Raw genomic sequence first — 26,848 nt, forward strand, 5'->3', positions numbered from 1 at the left:
TAAAAATAGAGACTAAATACAATCCTTGAAGTTTTGTTAAGAGAAAAATAAAGTACTCTTTGTGACTTTGTTTGTTGCACGACAGGTTGTGTTCCTCCTACTTTATAAAGAAAAAATAATAGTTTATACTCTTCTTTTAGCCTGCAAACTATCTTAGGTGTGCCATCCATAGAAGAACTCATAAACCCAAACCAAGTAATTCCTCAATACATAATGTACAACATGGCCAACACAAGTAAGCATGGAGTGGTCATACTACAAAACAAATCAGGTAGGTGTTTAGAAAAGAATTTGGGATCTTTTCAAACCTAGTAACCAAAGGTGCATTTATAAGACAGTGCAGAGATCCAGGTATAGAAAGTGGAACACTTTCCAAGGGACATTCATTTAGCAATAATGATAGAATTTTTGTAAGTAAATATTATTCATGCTATCACAAAAATTATTTAGTTGCTAAAGTGAATTAATATATGACTTTAAATATATGATAGTGATAAGCATCCAAAATATAGACAATAAAACTGTTATTAACAACTCTTGTGTTAATGACCCACAATGTGCCAATATTTTACTAAAGCTTTAGTGATAAATAAGCTGGATATGGTGCCAACTTAAATATTTGAAGCAGGCCTCAATGTAAGAGTACCCTGATGTTCAGCCATAGTTAATTTCAGTTGTAAGCTTCACCTAGATCAGTAACGCTCCTGTAGAATAGCAATAGAACTAAAGTGGAACTAAAGAGAAATTACTAGTACATAAAGATGAGATTTAGTTTATATCTCAACAGCCCCTCCTAGATAATTAATTCTTGGTTTTGGTAACTACTTCTTTTAAGTATTATAGATAGAATCAAACTCGAGATCTCTATACATTTTTAACTTTTGTATTTTAAAATATTGATCTGTCCTTGGCTGATAGATAGCTAAGCTGGTAAGAGACTTTGATACTAAGCAAAGTATAAAGTCTAAAAATAAAATAAAACAGATTATTAAAATGGTATAGCTAATTATACATTCTTTGTATTTTTTTTTATCTAGAGGATCTTCCACACTGGGTATTATCTGCTATGAAGTGCCTAGCAAATTGTAAGTTAAAGCAGACCACGTGTGTGTGTGTGTGTGTGTGTGTGTGTGTGTGTGTGTGTGTGTGTGTGTGTGTGAATCTGTCTATCCATTTTTCTGTCTGTCTTTCTGTGTGTTATATTAATAGTGTTTAGCAAGATTAAAATATATTTCATGAGCCAAATGATTATCAAATAGAATTTATTATAAGCTTTTTATTTCCTATGTAAAAAGTTATTTTGTGATTGGAATCTGTCATTTATAGTTCAGTTTAAATAAATCATAACTCAGAGCTCATAGGATTTGGAGGACTCTTAGGTAAAATCTGACTGCAGTAATTGCTACAAAGCCCAAAGGCTTAAAGGAGGCAGTTTAGAAGTATAATAGCATATGAGTAAAAGGTTAACACAGAGATATAGTTACGTAGAGCCCATGTTCATCCTTTTCATGATAAATTACTTCTTAGAACATATTAATAGAAAAAGCTATGTTAGTAATCTATAAATCAGGTTTTAGCATTTATTCTTCAGCTTTTGTTGTAGTATTTAATCTCAAATCAGGATTTCTGCCCCACCTTACTTAAATCATTCAGTTCCCAGGTAAAAGACACACAATTGTTATATTTATTATAAGCCTTTATCAGAAATAGCTGGGCAGATATCTACTTACCATACCATGTCTACTTTCCTATCAATAACCCTGAGTTATAACTGGCTGTGTTCCATCTGGGCTGCTCTTAACTCCAATTGGCCAGCCCTCACAGCCATGTTTTCCTAATTCACCTATCCCATGTCATCTCTCCACTCTCCACCGTCTACTCTTTCTTCCTCCTCCTGATGGTCTCCTGCTACCCTCAGCCTGGGACTCCAAACCTGGCCTACCTCCCTTCTGCCCAGCTCTGTGCTGTAGGCATCTTTATTCAGCCAGTAGTTTTAATTAAGGTCACATAGCATTACTTTGTGTACATGCAGATTCTCTAATCTCTGTGGAACGCCAGGCCTTGGGGAGGGGAGGGCTAGCATTTAACATCACAATACATAGCACAAGACCAAACCTCAACAAACCTTTTTCTTATTAATAAGTGAGGGTTGGTGGGTTGGGGATTTGGCTCAGTGGTAGAGCGCTTGCCTAGCAAGCGCAAGGCCCTGGGTTTGGTCCCCAGCTCTGAAAAAAAAAAGAAAAAAAATAAGTGAGGGTTGGTTTTTATAATGTAAGCCTCTGATTCAAGTAATAAATTCATACTGCTTTCAAAATAAATTTTTAAAATTCGCAGATATATGCCTTAAGTTACCAAAAGTTAAAGTGTATTTTAAAAATTCTGGTGATAGAGGTCCTTTTCCAGTTATTATAAAATTAGTATTGTTGAAATGTTAATGGGATTAAATATTGGAGATCATATTCCTTATCATAGGTCAAAATAACAGAATAGCAAAATAAGTAGTCATTATGTAATAACTTGCAGAAACATTTTATTCATGGAATTAAGATGAAGAGCAGAGATTTAAGCATAGACTTCTGAGTATCTTTTTCTGTAGTCCCTGCCCAACTCTTTTGTTCTCCTATGACTCATGGTGAGGAACACAAACATACTCACAGAAATTTATCTGTCCATCTTTAGGGATCTTCCCAGTTCATATTATATAACAATTCTTCCACCTACTGGATTTCAGTTAATAACAGTGTGTTTAACTAGAGTCTATAGTGACGATTCTCAACTACTGGTCATGATATCTATCTCCAAACTATTCACATTACAATTTATAACATAGTAGCAAAATTCTAGTCATGAAGAAGCAACAAAAATAATTTTATGGTAGGGATCACCACAACATGAGGTATTAAAGGGTTATAACATTTGGAAGGTTGAGAACCACTGGTCTAAGGGAAGAACAGTATTGGAAATTAATCTGTTTTTTTTAATTTTTTTAATTGGATATTTTCTTTATTTATATTTCAAATGTTATCCCCTTTCCCAAATTCCCCTCCAGAAACCCCCTATCCCACCCCACTCCCTCTGCTTCTATAAGGGTGCTCCCCTACCCACTCCCTCCTGCCTCCCCACCCTGGCATTCCTCTACACTGGGCTTTGAGCTTTGACAGGACCAAGGACCTCTCCTCCCATTGATGCCCAACAAGGCCATCCTCTGCTACATATGCAACTGGAGCCGTGGGTCCCTCCATGTGTACCTTTGGTTGATGCTTTAGTCCCTGGGAGCTCTGGGGGTTCTGGTTGATTAATATTGTTGCTCTTCCTATGGATTGAAAACCCCTTAAGCTCCTTCAGTCCTTTCTCTTAACTCCTCCACTGGGGACCCTAGGCTCAGTCCAGTGGTTGGCTGCTATCATCCGCCTCTGTATTTGTCAGGCTATAGAGACAGCTCAGGAGATAACTATATCAGTCTCCTGTCAGCATGCACTTCCAGGCATCTGCAGTACTGTCTGGGTTTGGTGACTGTATGTGGGATGGATCACCAGGTATGGCAGTCTCTGGATGGTCTTTCCTTCAGTCTCTGTTCCACACTTTGTCTTCACATTTTCTCCTATGAGTATTTTGTTCCCCCTTCTAAGAAGGACTGAAGCATCCACACTTCGGTCTTCCTTCTTTTTCTTGAGCTTCATGTGGTCTGTAAATCGTATCTTGGGTATTCTAAGCTTTTGTACTAATATCCACTTATCAGTGAGTGCATACCATGTGTGTTCTTTGGGTTGCTTTACTCAGGATATTTTCTAGTTCTCCATCCATTTGCCTAAGAATTTCATGAAGTCAATGTTTTTGATAGCTGAGTAGTATTCCATTGTGTAGATGTACCACATTTTCTGTATCCATTTCTCTGTTGAAGGACATCAGGGTTCTTTCCAGCTTCTGGCTGTTATAAATAAGGCTGCTATGAACATAGTGGAGCACGTGTCTTTGTTATATGTTGGGGTATCTTTTGGGTATATGCCCAGGAGAGGTTTAGCTGGGTCCTCAGGTAGTTCATTGTCCAATTTTCTGAGGAACCTCCAGACTGATTTCCAGAATGGTTGTACTAGTCTGCAATCCCACCAACAATGGAGGAGTGTTCCTCTTTCTCCACATCCTCGCCAGCATCTGCTGTCACCTGAATTTTTATCTTAGCCATTCTGACTGGTATGAGATAGAATCTCAGGGTTGTTTTGATTTGCATTTTCCTGATGACTAAGGATGTTGAACATTTCTTTTAGATGTTTTTTGGCCATTCAGTATTCCTCAGCTGAGAATGTTTTGTTTAGCCCTGTAGCCCATTTTTAAAATAGAGTTATTTGGCTCTCTGCAGTCTAACTTCTTAAGAAGAATACTATACACAACTTTTTCCCCCAGAGTTTAAAAATTAAGATTCTCAGAACCTTCTGACTAACTATATTGTCTAACTATAAATTCTTTGGGTTTGTTTCTGTTGTTTCTATTGAACCTGTGGTTTCTATTTTAGAAAACTTGCTAATGATTACTTACTATTCTATTTATTAAAGGTGGAGTGAAGCTAGCCTGATCTACATAGTGAGTCCCCGGATAGCCATAGCTACACACTAAAACCGTCTTGAAAAGAACAAAACAAACAAAAAATGTAGAATTTAGATCTAATTCCTCTCAGCCCTATGGCCCCCAGATATAAGATTCAAACTCAAAATATATTTACAAATACGTTGGCCATATAGCTAGGGTCTTCTCTGACTATATCCTAACTTTATAAAACCCATTTATCTGATCTACACTCTGCCCTGTGGCTGGTTACCTGTGCTCAGTTACCACAGGTCTGGCTTGTCACATCATCCCAGAATCCTTTCTGCCTCCTGGAAGTCTCACCTCCTATTTCCTGCCTAAGTTATAGGCCATCAGATTTTTATTGACAGTGCCATATCCATAAAGACAGAATTTAGTCTCTACAAAGAACATTTCTTAATGTCTGCTTTAGAGAAATACTAAGTTTAGTCCCTATAAATCAAACATTAGCTTTTAAACTGTTATGTATGTACTTTGCTTTTTTTCTTTAATCATTTTCATTGTGTATGCTTACACATGTAAAGCCACATAAAAATTTAGAGATAGAAAAAAAAACCCTATATTTGTTTCAGGGAAAAGGATATTTGATAATAATGGCTACAAAATCTGAATGTGTATTTTATTCACTAGGGAGATATCCCCAAAACTCCCATGCGGTTGAATCTTTTTTTTTTTTATAATAAACCATGTTCTTAAAGGAAAAGTCCCAAGTAAAAGTTTAGAGACCACTAAATTACAGTAAATTAGAGAGTACAGAGTAACTAATCCTAAGGGAGTAAGTTCCTAACTTCCCTGATAGATTCTAACCTGTGTACAGAAGTTTTTGTTTTTAATAGATCAACAGTAATCAATTAATAGTCATGGTTATTTCAATACTAGAATTAAGTCTAAAACTTAATAATGACAAAATATTAAAGTCATTTAAAATTTTTAAAGAAGTGAATAAGTAAAAAAAATGAAATTTAAAAAAAAGTCACAACATAATAAAAGCTTGGACCAATATCTAATGATAATGTGTTTACATTACAAATAATTCCATCCTTCTTGATATGTTTATGATGTATCTGATTTTTCTACTAATTAATGCATTAAAATTTATTCATACAAATATTGACATACAAAGGATGTTTAGAAGAAGTATGTTATCATTCAAATATTCTTGTCTTCACAAAATAAATTGCAACAAAATTTCATTAAAGTAATTGATGCATTTAAATTGATGGTAGCTGGCAGCTGACTGTAACTCCAATTCCAGGGGCTATGGCACCAGGTATGCATGTGGTGCATATATACATATATAGTTATATGTATATATAATTTTTAAAAATCGCAACATAATAAAAAGTTGGACCAATATCTCATGATAGTTTGTTCACATTGCAAACAATTGCAAAAAAAAAGTTGGCATATATGTATGCATGCAAATAAAATACTCATACACATAAAATAAATAAACTTCTAAAAAGAGAACAAGAGATATAAATTGATGAATTGCATATATTGTAACATGAATTGTTGTTAACCATAGCTCCTTCATGAAATATAAGTTTAAATGTATGCATACTTTTAACTATATTTAAATTGAAATTTATTTTGCCCATTTCTTTTGCCTTCTGTTTCTTAGGGCCAAGATGTAATGACACCAATAGTCTAACTTATGTTGGATTTGAACGTGATGTATTCAAAACAATTGCAGATTATTTTCTAGATCTCCCTGAACCTCTACTTACATTTGAATATTATGAATTGTTTGTGAACATTTTGGGTATGTGTGAATTTTACTTAATATTTAAATTTATTCTATTAAAGTCTTTAAATTTCTTCAAAGTTAAAAGTCTAAAAACATAGTAAATATGAATGTGGTAAGATATAAGTTATTTCAGATTTTAATAATACTATGGTTATACCAGATCAGATGGTTTAAGTATGTTTTGACACCACTTGCCCTGCAATCAACTGACATATAGTTCTATTTAGTTCTGACATTGTTCCCTAGAGTTAGCCCTAATCCTACAGGAGAAAAGCTCAGATCCACAAACCTTCCCTTACTTCTGGTGCTGGCAACAAATAAGTTCCCTTTGCTCCCTACACTTATGCTCAACTACCTACTAATCAAAAGGTCCCTTTGAACTCCTCTATAATTTAGTCATTCACTCATGAAACCCTGGAAAGTAATTGTTTGTTATTTTGTTTTAAAAAGGATAGAATTCAGGAACAGACAAATTGAAGAGACGCTCATGGAAGAGAGTAGGGGTGACCCAGAGCCTCTATAACCTCTGAGGAAAGACACCCTGAACATCTGTGTGTGTTCAACCCAAAGCTACCTAAGCGTCATTGTTTCAGAATTTTAAGTAGGTTTTATTGGCTAAATATGATAGTGTAGTTAAGTTTTTTGTTGCTGTTGTTTTGTTTTGTTTTTCTTGATATTGAACTCAATCTCCATCTCCCTTCCCTTTCCAAGAGGTTGTAGGCAATACAGATACGTGACTAGCCATGAGTTACATTAGCACAAACTCATGTATATTTGCAATAGCTCCTGGATAACAAGATTGATTACTCAGGAAATTCAAGGATTTTAGTGGTTCTATGCCAATAACCAAGAACAGAGACCAAGTATAGATACAAGTGTCACTGGTTTTCATGTGCTGTATTTGCCTACCTCTGGATTCAACCAGTCCATAATCAAAAGTGTTTTCTGTTCAGTGTAGCTACATAGAACTACAGGGTGTTTTTTGTTGTTTTGGTTTGGTTGTTGTCATTATTCTCTAAACAACAAATATATACATAATGCTTAACTTGTATTATTGTATGAATAATCTAGAAATTATTTAAAATAAATGTTTAGGTTATATGTATGTACATGACACCATTTTAGATAAGAGACATAAATTTTCAGATTTTATCCATGGGTATCCCTGGAACCACTCTTCCCATAAACACTGAGATGACTATATATGTGCTGCTATATATACAGTTGTCATATAATTAAAGGCTTCCAAGTACTTGTAAAATTAAAAACAAGTATTTATAAGTGTGTTCTGATTCAATCCTCCTAATTATTTTGCTAAATTAATTTTTAATTAATTATTTATATCACAAATGGAAATACCACTAGTCAGTCTTGCATGTTTATAACTGAATGTTGCATGTGTCCTATTGAAATGGCTTCCAAATTAAGCATCTGCTATGTGTTCTCTACTAACAATGTATGTCATAGTGATGCCTTATTTTTTTAACTTTACTTTGTTTCTGTTGTATTTTTATTCACTGTCTTGCAGTTGCATCTTAATTTTTGTTTATTTTCTGGTAGTTGTTTGTGGCTACATCACAGTTTCAGATAAAACAAGTGGGATACATAAAATCCAAGATGATCCACGGTCTTCACAAATCCATGATTTAAGCAATTTGAATTCCTTCAAATCAACTGAGTGCCTTCTTCTCAGTCTGCTTTCCAAAGACAAAAGCAATGAAGAATTGGATTCTACTAAGAGACTACAAAGAAGTGATCAAGGATTTCAAGAAAGATGCACCAAGAAAATGCAGCTAGTTAATTTAAGAAACAGAAGAGCTAGTGCTAATGACATAATGGGAGGAAGCTGTCATAATTTAATAGGCTTAAGTAATACAAATGCCCTGTCCTCTAACATAAAACCAAGGTGCTCTTCTTTGGAAGGAATTATAGATATGCCAGTGAATTCAAGTGAAAAGAAGTCCAGTGTCTTCTACCTGTCAGTTCTGAATATAGAAGAACACGATAGTGAGCAGTCGTTAGCACCGGTACCCAAGCAGAAATCCCTACTTAATCTTCACTCAGAGGAATATGCTCAGCAGCCACACTCTGTTGGTTTTAAAAGAACTTCTGCTTTGACTATTGAAGACCAAGAAGACGTATGTAATGGAAAGTACACGTCAAAACAGCTTTGTAGATCTCAGAGTTTACTTTTAAGAAGTAGTACAAGGCAGAATAGTTCTATCAATAAACCAGTGGCTGAAATTATAATGAAACCAAATGTTGGACAAGGCAGTACAAGTGTACAAAGTAAGCTCGGAGGGTCTATTACCACAATCAATAAAAGACTGTGCAAAAGCACCGTAGAACTTTCAGAGAATTCCTTACCTCCAGCTGCTTCTGTGTTGACTGGCACACAAAGTAAGGCTGGTTTTGGTGCATGTGATGTTAACTTTTAATGTTTGCTAACTCAGCTTTGTATTCCTGGCTTTTCTTCTCTGAAATTGCTTTGTTCTTTCCTTGAGAAAAAATGATTGTGAAATACTTTGGTCATGGCATAACCAACATTTATTCTACCCTACTTAAAGCACTTAATTTCTTTTCCTTTAATTTTACTTAATCCGTGTCACTTTATTTTCTAAGTGAAGGATTTTAATACTTAGAAATAAGCTGCAAAACAACAGTGATTATCTTGCTATATTTTAAATGAATGTAGGAATTTGTAACCATAGTTGAAAGAATACTATTATATTATCCTTGTTATATAACTGTATTCTGTTCATTTGAAACCCATCATCATTGATGATTCTTTTGGGGTGGGGTGACTTTGCCTTCTAGGTTTGCTGCAGCCTCACTTAGAGAGGGTTGCCATCAATGCTCTACAGTTGTGTTGTTTGTTACTTCCCCCACCAAATCGTAGAAAGCTTCAACTCTTAATGCGCATGATTTCTCGAATGAGTCAAAATGTTGATTTGCCCAAACTTCATGAAGAGATAGGTACAAGATCATTGGTAAGTTGAATTTCTAAGTATAATTTTTGTTTCTTAAGAATTTCATAAATGTACACAATATACTTTGACTATATTCACCCCTTCCTCTGTCTCCTCCCAGCTTCATATCCTGATTTTTAAATAAATCATTAAGCCCAATTAATGTTGCCCATATGTACATGGAGATAGGGCCGTCACTGGAGGATCATTGATCATGCTGGAGCCACACCTCTAAAGCAAGCTGGCTTTCCCTCCCCTAATGGACATCAACTGTCAATAGCTCCTTGGCTATGAGTGGGGTTTGTAAATCCCTCCACCTCCATACTGGAATGTTGATTGGATTGATCTTGTGCAGGCAAACATTTTTGTGAGTTCTGTCATATCAGGAAGACCATGTTTCATTCAAGTTCTCCCTGATCTCTGCCTCTTCCATGATGTTCCCAGAATTGTGTTTGTGCGTGCGTGTGTACATGTGTGCACACACGTGCTGGTGCATGAATGTTTCTATCTGGTGGTGTTTCTTCCTCACCCCCAGTAGAAAAAAGACAGCATTTTTATTCATTCATTCATTCATTCATTCTCCATTCATTCATTCATTTATTTTTACACTCCAGACTTTATTGCCCTCCTGGTCTACCCTCCAACTGTTCCACATCCCATACCTCCTCCCTACCCCCTGTCTCCATGAGGATGTCCCCTCCCCTTACCCCACCAGACTTCTAATCTCCCTGGGACCTTCAGTCTTTTGAGGGTTAGGTGCATCTTCTCTGACTGGACCCAGACCCTGCATTCCTCTGCTGTATATGTGTTGGGAGCCTCATATCAGCTGGTGTATGCTGCCTGGTAGATGGTCCAATGTCTGAGAGATCTTAGGGGTCCAGGTTTATTGAAACTGCTGGTCCTCCTACAGGGTCGCCCTCCTCAGTTTCTTCTAGCTTTTCATTAATTCAACCACAGGAGTCAGCAGCTTCTGTACATTTGTTGGATACAAACATCTGCATCTACTCTTTGAGCTGCTTGATAGTCTTTCAGACAGCAGTCATGATAGGTCCTTTTTGTGAGCTCTCCATAGCCTCAGTAATAGTGTCAGGCCTTGGGGGCCTCCCCTTGAGCTGAATCCCACTTTGGGCCTGCCACTGTACCTTCTTTTCCTCTCCCTTTCTGTCCATCCCTGCAGTTCTTTCACTTGGGAACAAATGGGTCAGAGTTTTGATTGGAATGGCAACCTCATTTGATGCCCTGTCTTTCTGCTGGAGGAGGGTTTCATAAGTTCTCTCTCCCCACTGTAGGACACTTCATCTAAGGCCCCTCCCTTTGAGTTCTGAATGTCACCTTCCACGTCTCTGGTACATTCTGGAGGGTTCCCCCTACCTCTTACCTTCCAGGGTTGTCTGTTTTATTCTTTCTGCTGGCCCTCAAGGCTTCAGTCCTTCCACCCACCCAATAACAGATCGTGTTTCCCTCCTCCCTTTTCCCCCTCCCAACCTCCCATCCCCTTTCCTTTCCAGATCCCTCCCTCCCTACCCTCTGGTGATTGCTTTCTTCTCCCTCTCAAGTGGGACTGAGGTGTCCTCACTTGGGCCCTTCAGCTTGTTGACCTTATTGATTTCTATGGACTGTGTCTTGGGTATTCTGTACTTTTTTTGGCTAATATCCACTTATTAATGAGTACATATGTGGCATGTCCTTTTGGGTCTCAGTTACCTCACTTAGGATGATATTTTCTAGTTCCATATATTTGCCTATAAAACTCAGGATGTCCTTGATTTTAATAGCTGAGTACTATTCCATATTGTAAATTAATCACATTTTATATATCCATTCTTCTATTGTTGGACATCTAGGTTATTTCCAGCTTCTGGCTATCACAAATAAGGCTACTATGAACAAAATGAAACACATGCCCCTGTGGCATGGTGGGGCATCTTTTGGGTGTATTCCCAAGAGTAGTATTTCTGGGTCTTCAGGTTGATCTATTTCCAATTTTCTGAGGAAACTCCAGATTGATTTCCAGAGTGGTTGTACCAATTTGCAATCCCACCAGCAATGGAAGAGTGTTCCTCTTTCTCCACATCCTCACCAACATGTTGTTGCCTGAGGTTTTGATCTTAGCCATTCAGATTGGTATAAGTTGGAATCTCAGAGTCATTTTGATTTGCATTTCTCTGATCACTAAGGACTTTGAACATTTCTTTAGGTGCTTCTCAGACATTTGAGATTCCTGTTATGAATTCTTGGTTTAGTTCTATACCCCATTTTTTTAATTGGATTTTTTGGGGTTTTGGTGGTTGGCTTCTTGAGTTCTTTATGTATTCATTCATTCATTCTCCATTCATTCATTCATTTATTTTTACACTCCAGACTTAGCCCTCTTTTGGACGTGGAGTTAGTGAAGATTTTTCTTAATCTTTAGGTTACCAATTTGTCTTATTGGCCTTTCAGAAGCTTTCCAGTTTCATGAGGTCCCATTTATCAATTCTTGATTTTAGAGCATGAACCATTCTGTTTAGGAAATTTCCCCCTGTGCCAAAGAGTTCTCTCCCACTTTCTCTTTTATTAGATTTAGTGTATCTTGTTTTATGTTGAGGTCCTTGATCCAATTGGATTTGAGCTTTGTGCAAGGTGACAAATATGGGTCTGTTTTCATTTTTCTACATATAGACAGCCAGTTAGACCATCACCATTTATTGAAGATGCTTTCTTCTTTCTTGTATATTTTTGGCTTCTTTGTCAAAGATCAAGTGTGTGTAAGCATGTGGTTTTATTTCTGGGTCTTCAATTCTTTACCATTGTTCAACCTGTCTGTCTCTGTACTAATACCATGCAGTATTTATCACTATTGCTCTGTAGTAGAGCTTGAAGTCAGGGATGGTGATTCCCCCTGCCTTTCTTTTATTGTTAAGAATTGTTTTCGCTATTCTGGGTTTCTTGCCTTTCCAGATGAATTTGAAAATTGCTCCTTCCATGTCTTTGAAGAATAATGTTGGGATTTTGATGGGTATTGCATTGAATCTGTAGCTTGCCTTTGGTTGGATGGATATTTTTCCTGTTAATTCTGCCAATCCATGAGCATGAGAGATCTCTCTATTTTTCTGAGATCTTCTTCGATCTCCTTCTTGAAAGACTTGAAGTTATTGTCATACAGATCTTTTACTTGTTTGGTTTGAGTTACTCCAAGATATTTTAAATTATTTGTGGCTATTGTGAAGGGAGTTGTTTCCCTAATTTCTTTCTCAACCTGTTTATCATTTGTATAAAGGAAGGCTACTGATTTATTTGAGTTAATTTTATATCCAGCCACTTTGCTGACATTGTTTATCAGCTGGAAAAGTTCTCTTGTAGAATTTTGGGGGGTGCTTATGTATACTATCATATCATCTGCAAATAGTGTTATCTTTAATTCTTCTTTGCCAGTTTGTATCCCTTTGATCTCTTTTTGTTGTCTTATTGTTCTAGCTAGCACTTTGAGTACTATATTGAATAGATATGGTAAGAGTGGAATCCTTGTCTTGTTCCCGATTGCTTCAAGTATCTCTCCATTTGATTTGATATTGGCTGTTGTTGTGCAGTAAATTGCTTCTATTATGTTTAGGTATGGGCCCTGAATTCCTGATCTCTCCAATACTTTTAACATGAAGGGGTGTTGTATTTTGTCAAATGCTTTTTTTGCATCTAAGGAGATGATCATGTGATTTTTTTTTCTTTGAGTTTGTTTATATAGTGGATTACATTAATGAATTTTCATATATTGAACCAACATGCATCCCTGGGATGAAGCCTACTTGGTGGTGGTGAATGATGGTTTTGATGTGTTCTTGGTTTCGGTTTTCAAGAATTTTATTGACTATTTTTGCATCAATATTCATAAGCAAGATTGGTCTGAAGTTCTCTCTTTTGCTTGAGTCCTTATGTGGTTTAGGTATCAGAGTAATTGTGGCTTCATAGAATGAATTACGTAGTGTTCTTTCTGTTTGTATTTTATGGAATAGTTTGAGGAATATTGGTATTAGGTCTTCTTTGAAGGTCCGGTAGAATTCTGTACAAAAATCCATCTGGCCCTGGGCGTTTTATGGTTGGAAGGTTTTTAATGATTTCTTCCATTTCCTTATGGGATATGGGCCTGTTTAAATAGTTTATCTGATCCTGATTTAACTTTGGTACTTGGTGTCTGTCTAGAAAATCATCCATTTCATCTAGATTTTCCAATTTTGTTGAGTATAGGCTTTTGTAGTGGGATCTGATGTATTTTTAGTTTCTTCCCTTTCTGTTGTTATGTGTCCCTTTTCATTTCTGATTTTGTTTATTTGGATACTTGTTGTAAAAATATAAAAATAAAAAAGGTATTGGTTGTCTTTTACCCCACTAGGTCCACACCACTGTGCCCCAAGATATCTGCTAGATATCTTGGGAGAAACACATCCCAACTTCACCATGGTGGCCCAGTGTCTCCTGCCACCACACACTTTCCTACACTCAAACCCTCAAGAACACACAACACAATAATCTTTGACCCAATTGATAAGATATAATTGCCGTCTTAAACATACAAAGCCCAGTACCAACCATACCTTAGGAACATTGATAACAACCTGTAAATACACAGAGCGAGATCTTTACGGCAGCCTCCATTGTCCTGCCAAGGCTTCTCCCCTTCTCTCTCCCTCCTGTCTCCTTTCTGTTCTCGTCTCCTCCTCTTCCTTCAAACTTCTCTCCCACCCACCCTTCCTTCTCCTCCAATGACAGGCCTCCTTCTATCCTGTACCTGCCCTTCACCTGTACTTTACAAAATCAATGGGGAGAAGGTTCTGGTAAAGTCACCTGATTCCTGAGTACTGTGACTAGGCAGCTGTCCTTGGGGCAGTGGAATTAGCATCAAAATACAGATAACTTCAGGGCAAACCACAACAGACACTACCTTTGAGTTCTTTAGTTAGTTATCTAAGGGCTTATCTAGTATATTCTCTCAAAAAAAAAACCAGCTTTTGGTATTATTGATTGTTTTATCCTCTTTGTTTCTATTTGGTTGATTTTGGCACTGAGTTTATTTCTTGCCCTCTACTCTTGGATGTTTTTGCTTCCTTTTGTTCTAGAGCTCTCAGGTGTTGTGTTGCTAGTGTAAGATCTTCCCAGGTTCTTTACCAGGGCAGTTAGTGCTATGAACTTTCCTCTTAGCACTGCTTTCATTGTGCCCCATAAGTTTGGGTATGATGTTTCAACATTTTCATTAAATTCCAGGAAGTATGTAATTCCTTTCTTTATTTCTCTCCTGACCATGTTATCATTGAGTAGAAAATTGTTCAGTTTCCACATGTATGTGGACTTTCTGTTGTTTTTTCTGTTTTTGAAGACCAGCCTTAGGCCATGGTGGTCTGATTGAATGCATGAGATTTTTTTTCAGTCTTCTTGTATAGGTTGAGAGTTATTTTGTGACCATTTATATTGTCAATTTTGGAGAAAGTACCATGAGGTACTGAAAAGTAGATGTATTCTTTTGTTTTAGGGTAAAATGTTCTGTAGATATCTATTAAATCCATTTGGTTCATAACCTCTATTAGTTTCACTGTGTCTCTGTTTAGTTTCTGTTTCAAAGACCTGTCCATTGGTGAGAGTGGGGTATTGAAGCCTCTCACTATTCTTTATGGGGTTCAATGTGTGTTTTGAGCTTTAGTAAAGTTTCTTTTATGAATGTGGGTGCCCTTGCATTTGGAGCATAGATGTTCAGAATTGAGACTTTCTCTTAGTGGATTTTCCCTTTGGTGAATATGAAGTGTCCTTCCTCATCGTACTTGATAACTTTTGGTTGAAAGTCCATTTTATTGGGTATTAGGATGGCAACTCCAGCTTGTTTCTTGGGATCATTTTCTTGGAAGCCCTCTTTCCATCGTTTCACTATGAGATAATATCTGTCTTTGTTATTGGGGTGTGTTTCTTGTTTGCAGAAAAATACTAGATCTTGTTTGCGTATCCAGTCCATTAGCTTATGTGTTTTTATAGGCGAGTTGTGTCCATTAATATTGAGAGATATTAAAGACAGATGACTGTTGGTTCCTGTTATGTTTGTTTTTGTAGGCAGCTTTTGGTTCTCTCCTTTTGACTTTGTTGTAAGATGCTTAATATCTTTTTTTCTTCCTTTGGTGTAGGTACCTTCCTTGTATTAGACTTTTCCTTCTAGGATCCTCTATAGGGCTGGATTGGTAGATAGATACTGTTAAATTTGGTTTTGTCCTGGAATATTTTGGTTTCTCCATCTATATTTATTGAGAGTTTTCCTGGTATAGTAGCCTGGGCTGGCATTTGTGTTCTCTTAGAGTCTACATGACCTCTGACCAGGCTCTTCTGGCTTCCATAGTCTCTGTAGAGAAGTCTGCCTTTGCATGTTACTTGGCCCTTTTCCCTTGCAGCTTTTAATATTCTTTCTTTATTCTGTGCTTTTATGTTTTGACTATTATGTGACTAGAGGATTTTCTTTTCTGGTCCCATTTGTTTCGTGTTCTGTAGGCTTCTTGTACCTTTGTGGCCATCTCTTTCTTTAGGTTGAGGCAGTTTTCTTCTATGATTTTGTTGACGACATTTTCAGGTCCTTTGTGCTGAGAATCTTTGTTCTCTATTCCAATTATTCTTAGATTTGGTCTTTTCATTGCGTCCTGACTTTCCTGGAGGTTTGGGGTTAGGAGTTTTTTGTGTTTTGAATTTTCTTTGACAGTTGTGTTACTCTCTTCAGAGAGATTCTCTCTTCTATCTCTTGTATTCTGTTGGTGATACTTATATCTGTAATTCCTGACCTCTTTCCTAGATTTTCCATTTCCTGCTTTGCCTCCATTTGTTTTTGGTTTGTTGTTGTTTTTGTTGTTGTTGTTGTTGTTGTTGTTGTTTTTAATTGTTTCTACTTCCACTTTTAGGTCTTGGACCGCTTTATGCAACTCCTTCACCTGTATGATTATGTTCTCTTGTATTTCTTTTAGAGATTTATTTGTTTCCTCTTTAATGTCTTCTACCTGTTTACCTATGTTTTTCTGTATTTCTTTCAGTGAGTTATTTATATCCTCCTTAAAGGACTCTATTATCTTCATGAGATAGGATTTTAGGTTAGCTTCCTGATGTTCAGATGTGTTGTTGTATTCAGGGGTAGCTGTGGTAGGAGAACTGGATGATGCCCACGTATATTGGCTGCTATTGCTTGCCATCATGTGCTTGCCTCTTGCCCTCTGGTTATCCCTGGTGTTTGCTGGTCTGGGTGACTCTGTCTGGAGTCTGTCTCTTTTGTCCCTGGGTTGTTTCAGTTCTTCCTGGTAGGCCTGTGGCCCTGGCTGTAGCATACCTCCTGTGGAGCCTTCCAACTAGGGGGGTCCTCAGAGGGGCAAAGAAGCTGCTGGTCTGTTGCTCTGACTGCAGTAGATCTCCTGGGAGGCCTTCAGTCTGTTAGGTCTTCAGAGGAAAAGCAGTCATGCTGTTGTCCTGAGTGAAGCTGTTCTTCAAGGGAACCTATGGACTGTGGTTTCTGTTTCCCTGTGTGCAGCAGAACTCCATGGACCCTTTCATTCTGTTGGGTCAGTTGCCCTGTATGACACAGAGCCCCCAAGAGGTTTTCAGACTGTGGTGTCAATTGCCCAGTTGCCCTGTGTACAGAGAAACTCCTGGGATGCCTTCAAGGTGTGGTGTCTTCAGAGGAGCAGACAAGCTGGCAATCACTTGCTCAGTTGCTCTGTATGCAGCAGACCTTCTGGGATGTCTCAGGCTGTGGTGCCAGTTGCCCTGTGTGCAGTGACTCTCCTGGGATGCCTCAGGATGTGGTTCTTCAGGGGAGCAGGCTTGCTAGCAGTCTGTCCCAGCAGAAAGGACCAGGCAGAAGGGGACTGGGGATATTTCTTATAATGGAAAAAGTAAGTCATAAAACTAAAAGAAAACCAAGTTATTTGAAAGTGCTATTTAACTGATATTTCTATCTTATAATGCTTGATTAGGAAATCCTTCAATAATAAAATAAAGTATAAAATATTTTTAAAAATCATTTTAAAGAAAACAAAGCAGCCTCAGAAAATCAAAGCCATGTATGCAAAGCACAAAATAAAGTTTAATAATTTTACAGTGGTAAACTATTCTACCAAGGTTACATTCTTTTTTGTTTTGTATGATTGGCCAGTTCATTGTTGTTTCACTTTATGCCAAATATTTGGATTAAAAAGTTGGTTAAATTTTAAAGCATAAGAAAAACAGACTCTAAAAACTTGACCTTTTCAAGCAAAAAGTAGTGTTACACAAATTGTTTGTGTTTAGGCTCTTATACTTTCACATTTTATTAATCTTAGCAGATGACTTTACATTCTTTCTCCTTTTGCCCACCTCACAGTGATTGATCTAGTCAGCCAAACCAGAATATATCACCTCGTATTAGTTCTGTCTGATTGGGAGGGAAGTGGACTTGTAAGTGCTATTAAAACTAAGAGCACTTCAGCCGTGAGGTAGAGAGTAAGGAAATAATCAATGAATAATTTGCCAAAGTGTTTCCAAGAATATGCCAGTGGGGAAATGATATCTGATGAGTTATAACAATAGTCACTATGGACAAGAGGTACTGGAAAACAAAACAAACAAACAAGAACTATTACCAAGCAACCCTAGATCAGGCTCCTTAAAAATGAGGATAGAGGGATTGATATACAGATATTGATGGGAGATGAATTTTTGAAAATTTCTGTCTCTCTGTGTCTTTCTCTCTCTGTCTATTTCTCTATCTCTATCTCTGTCTCTTTCATTTTTTTTCTTATGAATTGTCACTCTTTAGACTCCAGCTTAAATCTATAAAATGTTCTCATAATAAGCCTGGGTACTCTGCTTAGCTGTTCTGCTCATCACTGTGGATAATTCATTAACAAAGACAGAATAGATAAAAAAAGAAAAATGTTAGTGAATATTTATAGCATTGAAAAGCATAAGAATTCAGTACAGGATGGTGTTTGAAAAGGAGATAATTTTAGTTTTCTTCTTTTTGGTTTTAAAGTTATTAAAGCATCTAAATAAAGTTTGTCCAACAGAATTTTGGAAATATGAGCCTTGTAAAGGAAAATCAAGGCAGAAGATATAGATTATATAGCTATGAGAGTAATGAGTTTTCCATTTTTCCAGAGTTTCAAAATCCTTATGATAGAAATAGAGATCTGTGCATTAACTCACTGCCTAAACACTAATTATCATTAACAACCGTTTTCCAGAGTTTCAAAATATAAATAGTGCCAACTTTGCAACTTCTGCTGAACATGTGTTCCATATTATATAATCCTGGTTTGTGGTTTCGTGTAATTGGTTTAATATAAGAAGTCATTATTCTCTAACATTTTTTGACTTAAGGCTTGCATCTATATATTAACGGAAGCTGTGATATATATTAATAAAATTATGACAGACTGAAATAAAAGCCTGTTATACATGATCCATTAGAACTTTGATAACATAATGCATAACAAATGTTATTACTGTACTGTAATGTAATATAATAAAATTCTTATCTTCCTAACTATAATAAATTATTTCCATGTGTCATAAACTGAAAGCTGCTTATCATTTTATCCCTATACATCATGCAATGAAAATTGGAAATTATTGACACTGTTATTTATATGAAAACTTGGGTTTTTAAATTGACATCTTTTTGTAGATGATAAATACTTTTTCTCGATGTGTCCTGTGTTGCGCTGAAGAAGTGGATCTTGATGAGCTTCTGGCTTCAAGATTAGTTTCTTTCCTAATGGATCATCATCAGGAAATTCTTCAAGTACCCACTTATTTACAGGCTGCAGTGGAGAAACATCTTGACTACATTAAGAAGGGCCATGTAGGTATTTTGAGCCTTAAAAATCTCCGCATTGCTTATTAGCAAGTAGCAAATCCATCTCAGAGTAACCCCATAAAAAATGGACACTTAATAGCTCATATATTCATCCTCTAAGTCAGGAATATATAGAGCCTGGAGACTCATACAGCACTGGGACTTTTCTTTGCCTTTCCTCTCTTGCAGTCCCATGTTGACAAATGTTTCCTTTACATTACGAAAAATATGATTATTTTTTAATGCACATAACATTGGGTTTCAAATCTAAAGTAAAAAGAAAATAAATCCCTTTACCTCCAATTTTAAAAAAAAAAAAGAAAAAAAGTACCCTCAGCTCTGGTGTAAGACAAGCATGTCACTGTGGCCAGTTTTTATGTTGGTGCTGGTAATCCAAACTCAAGGCCTTATGTCTGCTTGGTAAACACTTTACCCACTGAGCCATCTCCCCAGTTCCTATGTATGAACTCTTGATTATCTCATGCTAAGTTAAATGTCAACCCTTTGAAAATCTAATGGTAAGTAGGATGAAAAGAGTCTTATTCTGATACATTCTATATAATCAATTTATTATAGAATTTGTTGTAAAAGTAGAAAAGAAGAAGGTTAATGGAATAAGCAGAATGGAAAAAAAAATGTTAGAAAAGGGGGGAACAAAACACTAAACAAAATATCTACCATATTCAGGAGTTGGCTAGCCAGCACATTTTGTTGGTGCTTTTTCTCACGTATGCTATTATAATGTTATACTGGCTTACTATAAATATGTACCTTAAACTTTATTATCAATAGGTATGTAGGCTCTGATAGTATTCTGGTTCTCAAAAACAATTGATCAATACTTCATTACTAACTGAAAATATTGGTGTTTAAAACTGAATTAAAATATTTAAATTGTTATATTTTATATTTCAAATAATAAAATCTGTGATAAAAATTAGAATACCTTCCTTTAATGCTTTTATATACATGAAACTTTCGTTTTTATGATTAGGAGACAGATCAAGAAAAGTCAATTCAGGGCTATAAAATAAGTCGTGGTGCTTAAATCATCCTGCTCACTTTCCTCTAGTGTATAATCTTCAATTTTCTTAATACACTGAATGTGTGATTGAGGCCAAATGATAGATTATAGATTCCATCAAAAGTGTTCTATATGGGAAAAATATAACCGGAATGTACACGTTTTCACTGTCTTGTTTTTCATTGACAGGTTAAAAATCATGAAGATGGACTAGTTGTTCCTTTGCCAACATATTCTTACTGTAAGCAGATTAGTGCTAAAGAATTTGATGAACAGAAAATTTCAAATTCCCAAGCTGCAATTGCAGAACTTTTGGAGAATATTGTTAGAAGTAAAAGCTTGCCACTAAAGGAGAAAAGAAGAAAGCTGAAACAGGTACAAGAATGTACAACTCTCCATCTTACAAATGTTTTCCAGTGTGTGGTTAGTGATTGCTGTTTCTAATGACATTTGGGATAAGATTTTAACTTTTACATATATAGATTGCTTATTGTTCTTCATTATGTATTTGAAGTAATTATTTTAAATTTAAAATAACTACAGCAATATTAATTGATTTTCTTTTATGTTGCTTTTATTTGTTATAATTATATCTTGAATTATCCTGAGAAAGCATAAGTAAAATCTGGATTATAACACCTGTCTCTCGGTGACTCGTCCCTGCCACTGTTTAGAATCTTCAGCTCTAAAGCAAAATGCAAGAGTCACATAATTCTAGAAAGAACACAACCTGTGAAACTCAAAAGTGAAATACAAACTGTACCAAATCCCTGTGACCTTCATAGGCCTTACCAGTGTGAAAGATTTGGGTTTAGGGTAAAAATTAACAGACGAGAACCCTAGGATTTTAACATTGACAGGGAGGGGTCTGAAGGATCTTACAGTGACCCCGTCAGAAAAATAGAGAGAAGTGTCAGATGAAAAATACACTTGACTAGTTTTATATAAGAAAATATTCAGGAACTTCAGGAAGTTTTTTGTTTGTTTTATTGTTGTTGTTTTTGTTTGTTTTGTTTTTGAGGCAGGTTTCTCTGTACAACAACCCTAGCTGTCCTGGAACTTGCTTTGTAGACCAGTCTGGCCTTGAACTCTCAGAGATCAGCCTGCCTCTGCCTCCCTAATTCTGGGGATTAAAGGTGTGTGTCACCACACCTGGCCAGGATTGCTAATCCTTCCCCTCCTTTTTAAGTTTCAGAAGGAATACCCCTTGATATATCAGAAAAGATTTCCAACCACTGAGAGTGAAGCAGCACTTTTTGATGATAAACCTACAATCAAGCAACCAATGCTGAATTTAAGAAACCCCAAGCTTCACAGTCTGCGATACTGACTTAAAACTTCAACAAATGAAGCCATACAAGAGAATATTTCTACTTAAAAGGAAGTCTGTTGATATTACAGTTTTCCTTAAAAGGACATTATACAAGGAGATGACAAAAACCGTCTTTTTGTCTGTACTAGGCTGCTAAAACTACAGGATCTTAGCTAAGTGCCTAACGAAAAGTAATACCAAATATTTTAATTAGAAACTTTTTTAATGTAATGATCTGGTAAGACTATCAGAATGAATTGTATCTTCCAGATAAAATTGTGGTGCTCTTTTAAAAGAAAACGCGTTTGTGTCTATATGTGTATTAGCTAAAGAACGGATTGTTTAGGATTGCTTCTTTATTTATAAGTATCAGATTATGAAAAATATTGTACTCTTGTTTAATCTTTTTATACTTATGATCTATTTAACTGTATATAAACACACTTGTAGCTTGGCTTTTTTTATTGGACTTTGGTTTATTCGAGGACAAAAAGAGGAATTTTTTGAGATAAAGTCTCCCTGTGCACCCTATTCTAACCTCAAACTCATTCCTCCTGCCTTATCTTCTTGAGTGGTAGGAATACATGTATGTACCACCATTCCTGACTTATATGTATATTTTAAAAATATGTGTGAGATTTTTGTTTTCTGCTAAACATTATCTCAATTACTTCAGTTTTTCCCAGAAATATGTTTTGAATGATTACATTTACTATCTATTCTACTATACCAAAATAGATGTAAAATAGTTATTTAGCAACAAAAATGTGTCTTTCATTTTTTCTTAAATGTGTAGACTGTGATGAATAAAGCAAAATTTCCTCTCTTAAGACATTTATCTTTTTTAATCAAGGCTACTACAGGAAAAAGAAAAAAGGAAAAGAACCTGAAGATGTTGGAGTAGCAAAGATTTTTAGCTAAGAGCCACATGCAACAAAAGAAAGAAAGAAAGAAAGAAAGAAAGAAAGAAAGAAAGAAAGAAAGAAAGAAAGAAAGAAAGAAAGAAAGAAGGAAAAAGAAAGCAAGGGAGACAGGCTGCTGCTCTGCTGGAAGATCAGAATCTTGTTCCCAGCACCCGCTTTGGGCATCTTAGAATTATCTGTAACTCTAGTTCTAGGTAAGTTAAGAATATGCAGTCTTCTCTGCAGAAGCCTGCAGAAACTTGTGTGGCTGCATGCACAGAGCCACACAAACACATATTTTTTTTTAATTTAACATACATACTTAATAAGTAGGATTCAGCCGTGGAAAAGTATGAACTCTCATTTGTGACAATATGGATGAAAATGGGTAACACTGATAAATGGAGTAATCCAAGTACAGAAAGACAAATATGTTTGATTTGTCATATAAAAATTGTTGTCAAATATAATGGGAATGAATTAGAGTCATATATAGGAACAGAATGGTTTTTTTTTTATTTCTGACAAAGAAGTGATAAGTGATTTTTATTGTTTTCTATTATCTTTTCTGTGTTTTTTTTAATTCTTCTCTCATACAATATATCCCAACATAATTTCTGCTCCATTAACTCCTCAGTCCATCCCCACTATCTCTCCATTCCCCAGATCCACTCCTCCGTTTTTCTTCATAAAAGAGCAGTCATCTTGAAGGGGCTTGAGACCCCATATGAACAACAATGCCAAACAACCAGAGCTTCCAGGACTAAGCCACTACCCAAAGACTATACATGAACTGACCCTGGGCTCCAACCTCATAAGTAGCAATGAATAGCCTAGTAAGAGCACCAGTGGAAGGGGAAGCCCTTGGTCCTGCCAAGACTGAACCCCCAGTGAACCCCTAGTGAACGTGATTGTTGGGGGGGAGGGTGGTAATGGGGGGAGGATGGAGAGGGGAACACCCATACAGAAGGGGAAGGAGGGGTTAGGGGGATGTTGGCCATGAACTGGGAAGGGGAATTACAATCGAAATGTAAATAAGAAATACTCAAGTTAATAAAGATGGAAAAAAAATAAATAAAGCTATCAGTTGTGATACAAAAAACTAAAAAAAAAAAAAAAAAAGAGCAGTCATCCCAGGGATATAAACTGAACATGGCATAACAAGATACAATGAGACTAGGCACAAACCCTCATATCAAGTCTAGATGGGGCAATGAAGTAGGAAGGAAAGGGTCCCAAAAGCAAGCAAAAGAGTCAGAGATACCCTCAATTGTCACTGTTAGGAGTCCCATAAGAAGACCAGGCTAACTGAACTGAGATCGGGACCCCCATTGAAGGAATCAGAGAAAGAACTGGAAGAGCTTGAAGGGGCTCGAGACCCCATATGAACAACAAAGCCAAGCAACCAGAGCTTCCAGGGACTAAGCCACTACCCAAAGACTATACATGGACTGACCCTGGACTCTGACCTCATAGGTAGCAATGAATATCCTAGTAAGGGCACCAGTGGAAGGGGAAGCCCTTGGTCCTGCCAAGACTGAACCCCTAGTGAACCTGATTGTTGGGGGGAGGGTGGTAATGGGGGGAGGATGGGGAGAGGAAGCCCATATAGAAGGGGAGGGGAAGGGGTGAGGGGGATGTTGGCCTGGAAACCAGGAAGGAGAATAATAATCGAAATGTAAATAAGAAATACTCAAGTTAATAAAGATTAAAAAAAGAAGAAGAAGAAGACCAGGCTACATAACTGTAGCTGCAAAAGGCCTAGGCAGTCCCATGCAGGCTCCCTGGTTGTCAGTTCACTCTCTGTGAGCCCCTACTAACTCTGCTTATTGATTCTGTGGGCATTGTTCTCCACATGTCCTGGTACCCTCTGGCTCCTATAATCCTTCCTTCTTTGATTCCTTGAGATTCCCTAATCTCCACCTAATATTTTTCTATGGGCCTTTGCATCTGCTTTACACCTCCCTACTGACAGTTGAGCTATGCACCAATCTATAAGTATAGCAGAATATCATAGGGAATCATTTCATTAGTGTTTTGTTTTGTTTTGTTTTGTTTTATTTGCTACTCTTGTTTGGTTCTATCCTAGGTGTCTGGAATATCTGGCCTCCAGTTCCTGGTCACTTAGGCAGCATTGGGCATGGGCTCCCTCTCTTGAAATGGGTCCTCAAGTTAGACCAGTCATTGGTTGGCCATCCCCAAATGTTCAGTACCACCATTACAGCGCAGTTTGTAGGAAGGACAAATTGCAGGTAGGTTTTGTGGCTGGATTAATGTTCCAGTTCTATTACTGGAAGCCTTGACTGCATACAGAAGATAGCTTTACCTAGGTTTCTAACTTGTCCCTGAAACGCTCCCCAATTCCAGTTTCCTCTCCTAATACTCTCTCCCTTCATCCCCTCAGCTTGATTTTTATTCCAATCCCTACTTGTCAACAATACATCTGTGAAATCTATTCTATTTCCCCTTCCCAGGGAAATTCTCACATATCTCCTTCATCCCTCCTTTTTACTTAGCCTCTCTGGATCTCTGGATTGTAGCATGATTGTCCTTTACTTAACAGCTAATATCTACTTATAAGAAATGAGTACATACTGTGTTTGTGTTTCTGAGTCTGGGTTACCCCACTCAGGATAATTTATTTGTAGTCCCATCATTTGCCTCACATTTCATGATATCATTTTTAAAAGCTGAGTAAGAAGTACTGACACAGTGGAGAGCACAGGTGAGACCACCATTTCTGCTCATATTCCTGGCCCAAGAGGAACTCTCACAGATCCCTCTGGACACAGGAACTGAGGAGCAGTCTAGGACAAGATCTTTCCGGTTTCTGTCTGTGCCCAGAGCTGACCCAGTGCCACAGCTCTCTGTACCCATATCCCCCTGAGAGAGAGTTCGTCTCCCAGTAGTAGTGCTGATACAGGCTTAAAGGAGGGTCAAGCCACTGTCAGAGACAGCAAGACAAGCTAACACCAGAGATAAGCAGATGGCAAGAGCAAGAATCTAAGCAACAAAAACCAAGGCCACTTGGCATCATCAGAACCCAGTCCCCCACCACAGCAAGCTCTGGATACCCCAACACACAGGAAAAGCAAGATTTTGATTTAAAAATCACAACTCATGATGATGTTAGAGGACTAGGAAGGACATAAATAACTCCTTTAAAGAAATACAGGACAACACAGGTAAACAGGTAGAAGCTCTTAAACAGGAAACAGAAAAATCAACCAAACAGGTGAAGGAATTGAACAAAACCATCAAGAAACTAAAAATGGAAATAAAAACAATAAAGAAAAGCCCTGGAGATAGAAAACCTAGGAAAGCGATCAGGAGTCATTGACACAAGTGTTACCAACAGAATACAAGAGATAGAAGAGAGAATCCCAGAGGCAGAAGATACCATAGAAAACATCAAAAAAAAAAAATGCAAAACACAAAAAGCTACTAACCCAAACATCCAGGAAATCCAGGACACAATGAGAAGATCAAACTTAAAATTAATAGTTATAGAAAAGAATGAAGATCCCCAACTTAAAGGGCCAGTAAATATCTTCAACAAAATTATAGAAGAAAACTTCCCTAACCTAAAGAAAGAGATGCCCATAAACATACAAGAAGCCTAACTCCAAATAGATTGGACCAGAAAAGAAATTTCCCTTGTCACATAATAATCAAAATACCAAATGCACAAAACAAAGAAAGAATATTAAAAACAGTAAGGGGAAAATGTGAAGTAGCATATAAAGGCAGATCTATCAGAATCACACCAGACTTCTCACCAGAGACTATGAAAGCCAGAAGATCCTGGGTAGATGTCATATAGACCCTAAGAGAACACAAATGCCAGCCCAGGCTACTGTATCCAGCAAAACTCTCAATTAACATGGATGGAGAAACCAAGATATTCCATGACAAAGACAAATTTACACAATATCTTTCTACAAATCTATCCCTACAAAGGATAATAGATAGAAAACTCCAACACAAGGAGAGAAACTACACCCTAGAGAAAGGAAGAAAGTAATCTTGCAACAAAAGCAAGAGAGCCACACAAACAAAACAACTCTAACAATAAAAATAACAGGAAACAACAATCATTATTCCTTAACATCTCATAGCATCAAGGGACTCAATTCCCTAATAAAAAGACATAGACTAACAGACTGGATACTTAAAAAGGACCCACCATTTTGCCACGTACAGGAAACACACAAATCAACAACTCAACAAAGACAGACACTACCTCAGAGTAAAAGGCTGGAAAACAATTTCCCAAGCAAATGGTCCCATGCAACAAGATGGAGTAGCAATTCTAATATTGAATGAGATCAACTTTCAACCAAAAGTTATCAAAAAAGATAAGGAAGGAAACTTCATATTCATCAAAGGAAAAATCCACCAAGATGAACTCTCAATTCCTGAATATCTATGCTCCAAATCCAAGGGCACCTACATTCCTAAAATAAACCTTACAAAAGCCCAAAGCA

The 26,848-nt window shown here is 36.9% G+C and overlaps 1 protein-coding gene across 1 annotated transcript in view; it reads left to right on the plus strand.

The window, feature by feature from the left end:
- Positions 1–22,289, plus strand: part of Depdc1 (DEP domain containing 1) — a 30,599-nt gene extending 8,310 nt beyond the window's left edge. Inside the window, exons 4-11 of the mRNA XM_032897083.1 lie at positions 141–271; positions 1,038–1,085; positions 6,206–6,346; positions 7,892–8,731; positions 9,149–9,321; positions 18,953–19,129; positions 20,337–20,522; positions 21,337–22,289. Coding sequence (XP_032752974.1) covers positions 141–271; positions 1,038–1,085; positions 6,206–6,346; positions 7,892–8,731; positions 9,149–9,321; positions 18,953–19,129; positions 20,337–20,522; positions 21,337–21,477 — 1,837 coding nt within the window. The 3' untranslated portion in view covers positions 21,478–22,289. The remainder of the gene's footprint in view (positions 1–140; positions 272–1,037; positions 1,086–6,205; positions 6,347–7,891; positions 8,732–9,148; positions 9,322–18,952; positions 19,130–20,336; positions 20,523–21,336) is intronic.
- The last annotated feature ends 4,559 nt before the right edge of the window (positions 22,290–26,848 follow it).

This window comes from Rattus rattus, chromosome 3 (genome assembly GCF_011064425.1).
Source record: "Rattus rattus isolate New Zealand chromosome 3, Rrattus_CSIRO_v1, whole genome shotgun sequence".
NCBI lineage: Eukaryota > Metazoa > Chordata > Mammalia > Rodentia > Muridae > Rattus > Rattus rattus.